This window comes from Cherax quadricarinatus, unplaced genomic scaffold, assembly GCF_038502225.1.
Source record: "Cherax quadricarinatus isolate ZL_2023a unplaced genomic scaffold, ASM3850222v1 Contig186, whole genome shotgun sequence".
NCBI classification, from domain to species: Eukaryota; Metazoa; Arthropoda; class Malacostraca; order Decapoda; family Parastacidae; genus Cherax; species Cherax quadricarinatus.
The window spans coordinates 240,074-251,936 of record NW_027195212.1 but is presented as its reverse complement, the minus strand read 5'-3'; the positions used below and the strand labels follow the sequence as shown (position 1 = coordinate 251,936).

The window sequence follows — 11,863 nt, the reverse complement described above, 5'->3', positions numbered from 1 at the left end:
CAAAATGGGTACCTGGGTGTTAGTGGACTAGTGTGGGTCGCATCCTGGGACAAAACTGACCTAATTTACGGGAAATGCACAACATAACAAGGGGCTTTATATATAGTAGTATGTCATTGATATCAACTAGACCTGTATACCCTGTTCATAGGTAAACATATATTATATGCACATCAAAGAACATTAACTAGATTTATCCTTGGATAACCAGATGACTGAAAAATGGTATGATGATTCCGACCAGATGTCAAAAAAAACACTTATGTATAGTTCAGGAAATTTATTACTGGAAACCTTTTGACACAAGTCTCTCCTTCAGTCCTAATACAGAGATAACTAACAAGTCTCTCCTTCAGTCCTAATACAGAAATAACTAACAAGTCTCTCCTTCAGTCCTAATACAGAGATAACTAACAAGTCTCTCCTTCAGTCCTAATACAGAGATAACTAACAAGTCTCTCCTTCAGAGATAACTAACAAGTCTCTCCTTCAGTCCTAATACAGGGATAACTAACAAGTCTCTCCTTCAGTCCTAATACAGAGATAACTAACAAGTCTCTATTTCAGTCCTAATACAGAGATAACTAACAAGTCTCTCCTTCAGTCCTAATAGTAAGATAATTAACGAAGACCATAAAAGCAGCGCTGGAAAAACAGTTCCTGAAGAACTTCCGAAATATGAACATCGGGATGCTGTTTGCTCAGGAGTTTCTGCTGGCCAGAAGAGTCTCAATCAACACCTGAGAAAATGTAAACAACGTTTGAGTTAACATTTATTATCATTGCAGTTCTACAAAAATAATGTTTCTCTTGAAACCATTGTATAAAATTTTAATTCTGTCGAATAAATCATGAATATGTGCATAGATAATTTTACCCTTCAAAAATCTTAGCGTGGATTTTTTTTTACCGTCAAATTACACAAGTTGTCAATAACACAAGTTGGATTTTCTTAGCGTGGATTTTCTGACGGTTAAATAACACAAGTTTCTCTAAATAACAAGACCCATATTATTAACGTCATTATTGTTCTTTCCATGATTATTATTATTGTTGCTACTATTATTGAAATAATTTTTTATTAACATGTGAAGATTATTATTATTATTATAATCAAAAAGAAGCGCTAAGCCACAAGGGCTATACAGCAACATGTGAAGAACTTGCCTAGTATGGGCCAACAGGCCTGCTGCAGTGTTCCTCCTTTCTGATGTTCTTATGCAAGGAGGAACACTGCAGCAGGCCTGTTGGCCCATACTAGGCAGTTCCTACATAAATCCATCCCACTAAAATAATATTTGCCCAACCCATTTTCATCGCTACCTAAGCATTAAGCTTTGATAATTCTATTTACTCATGTGCAAGTCCCACTCAAATCCAACCCCTCTCACTCATGTATTTCTTCAACCTAAATATGAAACTACCCAAGGTTTTAGCCTCAATAACCCAACTAGGTAAGCTGTTCCACTCATCAACTACCCTATTTCCAAACCAATACTTTCCTATGTCCTTTCTAAATATAAACTTGTCTAATTTGAATCCATTACTGCGGGTTCTCTCTTGGAGAGACATCCTCAAGACCTTGTTAATATCCACTTTATTAATACCTATCTTCCACTTATACACTTCGATCATGTCTCCCCTCATTCTTCGTCTAACAAGAGAATGTAATTTAAGAGTCTTCAATCTTTCTTCATAAGGAAGATTTCTAATGCTATGTATTAATTTAGTCATCCTACGCTGAATGTTTTCTAATGAATTTATATCCATTCTATAATATGGAGACCAGAACTGAGCTGCATAATCTCGGTGAGGCCTTACTAATGATATATAAAGCTGCAGTATAACCTCTGGACTTCTGTTGCTTACACTTCTTGATATAAATCCCAGTAATATGTTTGTCTTATTACGTACGCCTAGGCATTGTTGTCTTGGTTTAAGGTTGCTGTTTACCATAACCCCCAAGTCCTTTTCGTATTCTGTACTGCTAAGTTCTACATTATTTAGCTGATAAGTGCTAGGGTTATGAACATTCCTGAACTTCAAAACTTTGCATTTATCTACACTGAACTGCATCTGCCACTTTTTTGACCACGACTGAGTTTGACTAAATCCTCCTGAAGATCCGTGACATCTACATCTGAATTGATTATCCTACCTATCTTCGTGTCATCAGTGAATTTACTCATATCACTAGTAATTCATTCGTCAAAGCCATTGATATATATTATAAACAACAATGGGCCTAAAACATATCCCTGTGGAACATCATTTGTTACAGATCCCCGCTCAGATTTTACCCCGTTTATGTACACTCTCTGCTTCCTGTTGGTGAGCCATGACTCGATCCATGACAGCACTTTTTCCCCAGTGCCATGAGCTGCCACTTTCTCTAGCAGTTTTAATACCGTGACTGAAACAACACACAAGCAACCCTCACATAGGAAAGAGAAGCTTACGACAACGTTTTGGTCCGACTTGGCCCATTTGAAAAGCCACATTAATAGAAAGGAACTTGTCGGACCTGAAGGAACTAAGTTGAAGATGAAGAAGGTTCAGGAGACTGCTGTGAAAACCAGCAACTCTTTTTCCTTGTTATCAGACGAATATGAATCGACCATCCATGATCTTACAACGAAGACAGTTCCAACAAGGATAATTGTTAAGGACACAGTGAAGCCAGCTAGTGATAACATCCCAGCAAAGACCATTTCTACTAAGACTGTTGAGAACGTCATGCACACCGCCAGTCAAGGTAAGAACATTGTTTTAATTGGGGACAGTTTATGGACAGGGCTTTTGTCTTAGAAATAGGAAGAGGAGGCACTGAGTATGTTTTCTTTGGGCTGGGATGAAGGATGTAGTTAGCTGTCTGAATATCATGAGATGTAATGGGAGCAATCCTATTGTCTGTATGTGCTGGAGGCAACGATGTTGGCAGACATAGGAGTGAAGACTTGATTAGCAGGTATAGGTTAGCAATAGAGATAATTAGGAAGATGGGAAGGAACCCTATCATATGTGGTATTTTGCCAAAGAGAGGAATTGGAAATGAACGGTTGTCCAGGGCAATTGGTGTCAGTTGCTGGCTGGACAAACACTATAAGGAAAATGTAGTAACATTCATTGACAACTGGGACCTCTTCCATTACAGAAATGACATGTATGCCAGGGATGGGGTTCACTTACCTGGGTCTGGGGTGGTAGCACTGGCCACTGCAGTGGAGGGAGCTGCTAGCGCTTTGAATTAGAAATAGTTAGTGGAATGGGTTTTGGGGGGAAAACAGTGAAGTCCCAGTGTAGTAGCATTGTGAGTTTTAGGGGAACCAGTAATAGGCAGAATGAAATGGATATGGGAAAGGCAGTGGCACTAGGTGACAAGGACAATAATAGGTATAGTGGAAAAAGGAGAAATGAGCAGGAAGGGAAAAGAGAAAGAAGGGTCTTTAAATTTATACTACACTAATAGCCGTTGTGCTAGAAATAAAATAGACGTGTTGAGATTAGTTGCAAGTGCGGATAACATTGATACATTTGCCATAACTGAGACGTGGTTTAATACGAAAAATCGGGACATGCCTGCTGAATGTCACATTCAGGGTTTTAAAGTGTTCCAAGTAGACAAAAGTATCTGGTAGGTGGGTGGGGTTGCACTGTATGTCTGAGTTAGCTTGAACTGTTGATAAAAACGGGTATAAAGTCTGAAATAAGACATGGAGAGTCTGTCTGAATAGAATTTTCAGAGGGGCATGAAAAATTGATTTTAGGCATGGTATACCGTCCCCCAAACTTAGAGACCAAGGAAGACTACTTTGGGAGGAAATTGTTAAGGCCACAAGGCACGATAACGTAGTAATTCTAGAGGACTTTAACTTTAGTCACATTGATTGGAATTCCTTGACTGGGAATTTAGGCTCTAACGACTTCTTAGAGTAGTTCAGGATTGTTTTTTGAAGCAGTTTGTGACAGAACATACAAGTGGAAATAACCTGCTTGACTTGGTTCTGGCAAACAAAGAAACCCTTGTTAATAATTTAGAAATTAGAGAGGAACCCGGAACAAGCGACCACAAATCAATTACCTTTAGCACTGAATGGAAGTATGATAGTAGGGATAACTCAGCAATAGTCCAAGATTTTCGCTTAGCAAATTACAATGGGCTTAGAAAACACTTATAATCTGTGGATTGGCAGCAATATATATGCTGCCCAAAAGACGTTTATTCCAAATTAAGAAATGAGATCGAATAGAAATGACCCGAAGTGCATGAATAATAGGCTCAAATATCTTAGGGCTGGTGGTGACCTGTACTTCGCTGAGTGAAGACTTGTTTAGTGAACTCCTCGTTCTTAGCTACCTGAGATTGTGATGATGGCGTCCCTCGACTATCAGCAGCTATATCTCCAGCTTAAGACAGAATTAATGGAAGCAAGAAGAGATATTGTGCACAAATAATCCAACGAAAGCAAAAGACTAGCCAGATGTTGCCACATTCACCCCTCCCCCCCCCCAATAAAAGCAGTGATGCCGTTAGAACATTAAGAGAAAATATAATAAGTGTCCGGGATTAAAAACTGTTCGAAAGCCTCCCACTGGCTGTTGAACAGTTTTTAATCCCAGAAATTACCAATAAACCTATGGCTCAGTCAGTGCCTGACCATCCGGGCTGTGGTTTGTACGTTGGATTGCGTGTGGCCATCAGTAACAGCGTGGTTGATCAGACCCTGATCCACTGGGAGGCCTGGCTACGGAGGCGTTGACCCTTAGAACGATCTCCAGGTAGACTCCAGTGGGTTCGAACTTCGCCCATTCTGTGATATGTTTGCAAATATTTTATTACGATTTCACGAGTCCTGGGAACTTCTGAGGAACTCTTTTCGAAGTTTTACTGCAGAAACTTGTAAACCGATGCTATAGATTCAGGTTTCTTCTAGCCAAAACTTTTAAGTCAGTTTGAATAAGATGTACAGTTTTAAAGTGACGAAGTTATTTTCTTTTGTTCTGGTTAGAAGCCTAGATGTGTGCACACTAACCATGGCACTTGCTACCTCTACATCACACTATCCACAACCTTCTGGAGGCCTCTATTTTCTCTATTCTCAATAATTTGGCAGCCTATTATAGTGCCACCGAGAAACTGACATATTTCGTTATTTATTACCATATTTATGTCGTTCATGTAGAATAGATTGTGAACAACAAGGGGGCCAATATTCACCCCCTGTTGAGCACCATTTATGAACTCTCTCTGTTGCCTTTTATTCAATGATTCTGGAGATAATTTCGTGCACTTCTTCCTTCAGTATTGTCTCCTCATAAACATTATCATACCCATTGCCAGTTCCTTTAGTGAACATAAATAGCAAATATGTAAGACATGAATGTCACTTTGTAGAGCTGAGGTTGAGACTCATTGATCAAATTCAATCTTTTGAAGTGACTGTCAAATGCATCTCCAGTTACTGATTCTATACAATTTCCCACAATTTATTATAAGTTGATTGGTCAGTAATTAAGAATCACCAAAAGGAGTGAACATTATGTTTTATTTTTGTTTTTTCCTTCCTATTACCTTTAAAACTTGTTTACGGTAACTAGGACCAAATTCTTGGAACAATTTTTATGTGCATGTGTTTGTCTGACCAGTTTCTCTGACCTGTTCCTCTGGCCTGTTCCTCTGACCTGTTCCACTGACCTGTTCCTCTAACCTGTTCCTCTGGCCTGTTCCTCGGACCTGTTCCTCTGACCTGTTCCTCTGACCTGTTCCTCTGACCTGTTCCTCTGACCTGTTCCTCTGACCTGTTCCTCTGACCTGTTCCTCTGACCTGTTCCTCTGACCTGTTCCTCTGACCTGCTCCTCTGACCTGCTCCTCTGACCTGTTCCTCTGACCTGTTCCTCTGACCTGCTCCTCTGACCTGCTCCTCTGACCTGTTCCTCTGACCTGTTCCTCTGACCTGTTCCTCTGACCTGCTCCTCTGACCTGTTCCTCTGACCTGTTCCTCTGACCTGTTCCTCTGACCTGTTCCTCTGACCTGTTCCTCTGACCTGTTCCTCTGACCTGCTCCTCTGACCTGTTCCTCTGACCTGTTCCTCTGACCTGTTCCTCTGACCTGTTCCTCTGACCTGTTCCTCTGACCTGTTCCTCTGACCTGCTCCTCAATTACAACAATCAAACAAATTTATGTCCGTGAAATAACTGACGAATCAACTGATCACAAATAAATAACATTGTTCACTTTACTGGGTTATCCTAGCTTAAATGTTAAATAAATAACATTGTTCACTTTACTGGGTTATCCTAGCTTAAATGTTAAATAAATAACATTGTTCACTTTACTGGGTTATCCTAGCTTAAATGTTAAATAAATAACATTGTTCACTTTACTGGGTTATCCTAGCTTAAATGTTAAATAAATAACATTGTTCACTTTACTGGGTTATCCTAGCTTAAATGTTAAATAAATAACATTGTTCACTTTACTGGGTTATCCTAGCTTAAATGTTAAATAAATAACATTGTTCACTTTACTGGGTTATCCTAGCTTAAATGTTAAATAAATAACATTGTTCACTTTACTTGGTTATTTTAGCTTAAATGTTAAATATGTATGTTAATGTGAACTTAACATCTTTGTCCTGAACACCATTGTAAAAAAAAATATACGTTATGTACCCGAAGTTTAAAAATAATTATGTACTTAACCTAAAACATTACAAACTGTTATTTTATCCCGCGTTAGACACAGTTTGTCCTTATCATGGATAAAACTGGAAAAGTTAAATATTGATTTTCCAGTTGCCGATGACTTTAGGTGGCCCGTAGGTGTATCGCTAGCTCCCTCAGCTCAAACTCTGAGGTGCGGAGATCGAATCTCCACCGGTAAGGCTGGAAAACATTAGGGACGTGTTTCCATAAGACACCTGTTGTCCTTGTCCATGTTCACCCATCAGTTTAAAATAGGTACCTGGGTATCAGTGAACTGGTGTGGGTCGCATCCTGGGACAAAAACTGACCTAATTTGCCCATTTGGATTTCTACATACTAGTATGTTATTAATGTCAGCTGTGGTCTGTGTACCTTGTACATGTACTTGTATACATTGTACACGTACTTGTATACCTTGTACATGTACTTGTATACCTTGTACACGTACTTGTATACCTTGTACACGTACTTGTATACCTTGTACATATACTTGTATACCTTGTACATGTACTTGTATACCTTGTACATGTACTTGTATACATTGTACACGTACTTGTATACCTTGTACACGTACTTGTATACCTTGTACATGTACTTGTATACATTGTACACGTACTTGTATACCTTGTACATGTACTTGTATACCTTGTACATGTACTTGTATACATTGTACATGTACTTGTATACATTGTACATGTACTTGTATACCTTGTACATGTACTTGTATACCTTGTACATGTACTTGTATACCTTGAACATGTACTTGTATACCTTGTACATGTACTTGTATACCTTGTACATGTACTTGTATACCTTGTACATGTACTCGTATACCTTGTACACGTACTTGTATACCTTGTACATGTACTTGTATACCTTGTACATGTACTTGTATACCTTGTACACGTACTTGTATACCTTGTACATGTACTTGTATACCTTGTACACGTACTTGTATACCTTGTACATGTACTTGTATACCTTGTACACGTACTTGTATACCTTGTACATGTACTTGTATACCTTGTACACGTACTTGTATACCTTGTACATGTACTTGTATACCTTGTACATGTACTTGTATACCTTGTACACGTACTTGTATACCTTGTACATGTACTTGTATACCTTGTACACGTACTTGTATACCTTGTACATGTACTTGTATACCTTGTACATGTACTTGTATACCTTGTACACGTACTTGTATACCTTGTACATGTACTTGTATACCTTGTACATGTACTTGTATACATTGTACATGTACTTGTATACCTTGTACGTGTACTTGTATTCCTTGTACACGCACTTGTATACCTTGTACATCTACTTGTATACCTTGTACTCGTACTTGTATACCTTGTACACGCACTTGTACACCTTGTACACGCACTTGTATACCTTGTACATGTACTTGTATGCCTTGTACATGTACTTGTATACCTTGTACATGCACTTGTATACCTTGTACATGTACTTGTATACCTTGTACATGTACTTGTATACCTTGTACACGTACTTGTATACCTTGTACATGTACTTGTATACCTTGTACATGTACTTGTATACCTTGTACATGTACTTGTATACCTTGTACATGTACTTGTATACCTTGTACACGTACTTGTATACCTTGTACATGTACTTGTATACCTTGTACATGTACTTGTATACCTTGTACATGTACTTGTATACCTTGTACATGTACTTGTATACCTTGTACATGTACTTGTATACCTTGTACATGTACTTGTATACCTTGTACATGTACTTGTATACCTTGTACATGTACTTGTATACCTTGTACACGTACTTGTAGTAAAATAAAGATATTATACTTGATAAAGCGGCTTTAAACTTAAATAGCTGCAATATTGAAGATAATGGTAACTTTTAAATAACCTGCGAGTGCCTTTTAAGTTTGATTTTAGAGGTGATGTTTCTTAGATGAAGAATTAAATTAGTTTAAGCTTTGTAAGTCATATTTAGTAATGTTTATTGAAGAAATTGTGAGAAAAGTGACCAAGGGGGAACTTGTGTATGTGAAAGAGACTTAACCTCAGAGCTTCAATGTTAACACAAATGACTCTTAGAAACTTACACCGCACTCTGCACTAACCTTTCTCAAGTGTGTTGATGTAGAGGGCTGGGGTTATTGATGAAGAGGGCTGGGGTTATTGATGTAGAGGGCTGGGGTTATTGATGTAGAAGGCTGGGGTTATTGATGTAGAGGGCTGGGGTTATTGATGTAGAGGGCTGGGGTTATTGATGTAGAAGGCTGGGGTTATTGATGTAGAGGGCTGGGGTTATTGATGTAGAAGGCTGGGGTTATTGATGTAGAGGGCTGGGGTTATTGATGTAGAAGGCTGGGGTTATTGATGCAGAATGCTGGGGTTATTGATGTGGAGGACTGGGGTTATTGAAGTAGAGGACTGGGGTTATTGATGTAGAGGGCTGGGGTTATTGATGTGGAGGACTGGGGTTATTGAAGTAGAGGACTGGGGTTATTGATGTAGAGGGCTGGGGTTATTGATGTAGAGGGCTGGGGTTATTGATGCAGAATGCTGGGGTTATTGATGTAGAGGACTGGGGTTTTTGATGTAGAGGGCTGGGGTTATTGATGTAGAGGGCTGGGGTTATTGATGTACAGGGCTGGGGATATTGACGTACAGTGTTGGGGTTATTTATGTAGAAGACTGGGGTTATTGATGTACAGGGCTGGGGTTACTAATGTACAGGGCTGGGGTTACTGATTTACAGAGCTGGGGTTTCTGATGTACAGGGCTGGGGTTATTGATGTACAGGGCTGGGGTTACTGATGCACAGGGCTGGAGTTACTGATGCACAGGGCTGGGGTTACTGATGTACAGGGCTGGGGTTACTGATGTACAGGGGTGGGGTTACTGATGTACAGGGCTGGGGTTACTGATGTACAGAGCTGGGGTTACTGATGTACAGGGCTGGGGTTACTGATGTACAGGGCTGGGGTTACTGATGTACAGGGCTGGGGTTACTGAGGAACAAAGCTGGGGTTACTGATGTACAGGGCTAGGGTTACTGATGTACAGGGCTGGGGTTACTGATGTACAGGGCTTGGGTTACTGATGTACAGGGCTGGGGTTACTGATGTACAGGGCTGGGGTTACTGATGTACAGGGTTGGGGTTACTGATGTACAGGGCTGGGGTTACTGATGTACAGTCCTGGGGTTACTGATGTACAGGGCTGGGGTTACTGATGTACAGGGCTGGGGTTACTGATGTTGAGGGCTGGGGCTACTGATGTACAGGGCTCGGGTTACTGATGTACATGGCTGGGGTTACTGATGTACAGGGTGGGGTTACTGATGTACAGGTTTGGGGTTACTGATGTACAGGGTTGGGGTGACTGATGTACAGGGCTTGGGTTACTGATGTACAGAGCTGGGGTTGCTGATGTATAGGGCTGGGGTTACTGATGTACAGAGCTGGGGTTACTGATGTCCAGGGCTGGGGTTACTGATGTACAGGGCTTGGGTTACTGATGTACAGGGCTGGGTTACTGATGTACAATGCTGGGATTACTAATGTACAGAGCTGGGGTTACTGATGTACAGGGCTTGGGTTACTGATGTACAGGGCTTGGGTTACTGATGTACAAGGCTGGGATTACTGATGTACAGAGCTGGGGTTACTGATGTACAGGGCTGGGGTTACTGATGTACAGGGCTTGGGTTACTGATGTACAAGGCTGGGATTACTGATGTACAGAGCTGGGGTTACTGATGTACAGGGCTTGGGTTACTGATGTACAAGGCTGGGATTACTGATGTACAGAGCTGGGGTTACTGATGTACAGGGCTGGGGTTACTGATGTACAGGGCTTGGGTTACTGATGTACAGGGCTTGGGTTACTGATGTACAGGGCTGGGGTTACTGATGTACAGGGCTTGGGTTACTGATGTACAGGGCTGGGGTTACTGATGTACAGAGCTGGGGTTACTGATGTACAGGGCTGGGGTTACTGATGTACAGGGCTTGGGTTACTGATGTACAGGGCTTGGGTTACTGATGTACAGGGCTGGGGTTACTGATGTACAGGGCTTGGGTTATTGATGTACAGGGCTGGGGTTACTGATGTACAGGGCTGGGGTTACTGATGTACAGGGCTTGAGTTACTGATGTACAGGGCTTGAGTTACTGATGTACAGGGCTTGAGTTACTGATGTACAGGGCTTGAGTTACAGAACCAAGAAAGCTACGCATGAGCTTCTTGGTTTTGGGGAATTTAAATTCTAATAAAGCTTTGATCTTACTGGGGAGAGGCTGCAGAGAGTTATTAGAAAGTATCAGTCCAAGATATCTAATCTTGTTATACCCAAGGAAGCATTTCTTCGGCTTGGCAGTGAGGCCATGTGAGCGTAACCTACGCAAAACTGATGTTAATGTTTGGATATGTTCGCCCCACGTAGATGTCATTACGTAAATGTTATCAAAATAAACTGAAACATTTGGCATATTACCCAAGACCTTTCTCATCAGTCTCACATAGATAGCACAGGCAGTTACCAAACCGAAGGATATAGTTCTATACTGCATCAGTCCTTGGTGTGTAGGAAAAGCGGTGTACTGCTTAGAAGAAGGATCTAACATTACTTGATGATATGCCTGCGCAATATCACTCTCTGAAAAGAAGGAAGAGTCATAAAATTTGTGTAGATCGCTATCTATTAAGGGCATAGGCTCAGCATCCCACCGAGTTATAGCATTAAGGCCTCTGAAGTCAATAGCAAGTCTACATGAATTATCCTCCTTCTTAACCATGACTACTGGTGAGCAATATGCAGATACTGAAGGTTCAATGATCTTTAGTTTTAATAATTTGTCTACCTCTCGGTCAAATGCATCCCTAAGGTGAACTGGAACTGGGTATAATTTTCGTTTGATAGGATTGTCCGTCACTAAGTCAATCTTATGGACTACCGTGGAGGTAACACCTGGAATATCAGTAAAGACGTCTGAAAAGTTACTCACACATTGAAGTAGTTCATGTCTCTTATGGTCATCCAAAGATTCATTAATATTAATGGTGGTTGCGTCCGAGTGGTCAAGAGTCACCAAGTCATGTAGTTCTTCATCATAGTCTGAGTTAGAGGTGTCAATTACGCACACTTTACAT

At 40.6% G+C, this 11,863-nt stretch overlaps 1 protein-coding gene across 1 annotated transcript in view; it reads right to left on the bottom strand.

The window, feature by feature from the left end:
* Nucleotides 1–465: 465 nt before the first annotated feature.
* Nucleotides 466–11,863, bottom strand: part of LOC128684277 (33 kDa inner dynein arm light chain, axonemal-like) — a 154,663-nt gene continuing 143,265 nt past the window's right edge. The window contains exon 5 of the mRNA XM_070080164.1: nt 466–740. Coding sequence (XP_069936265.1) covers nt 702–740 — 39 coding nt within the window. The 3' untranslated portion in view covers nt 466–701. The remainder of the gene's footprint in view (nt 741–11,863) is intronic.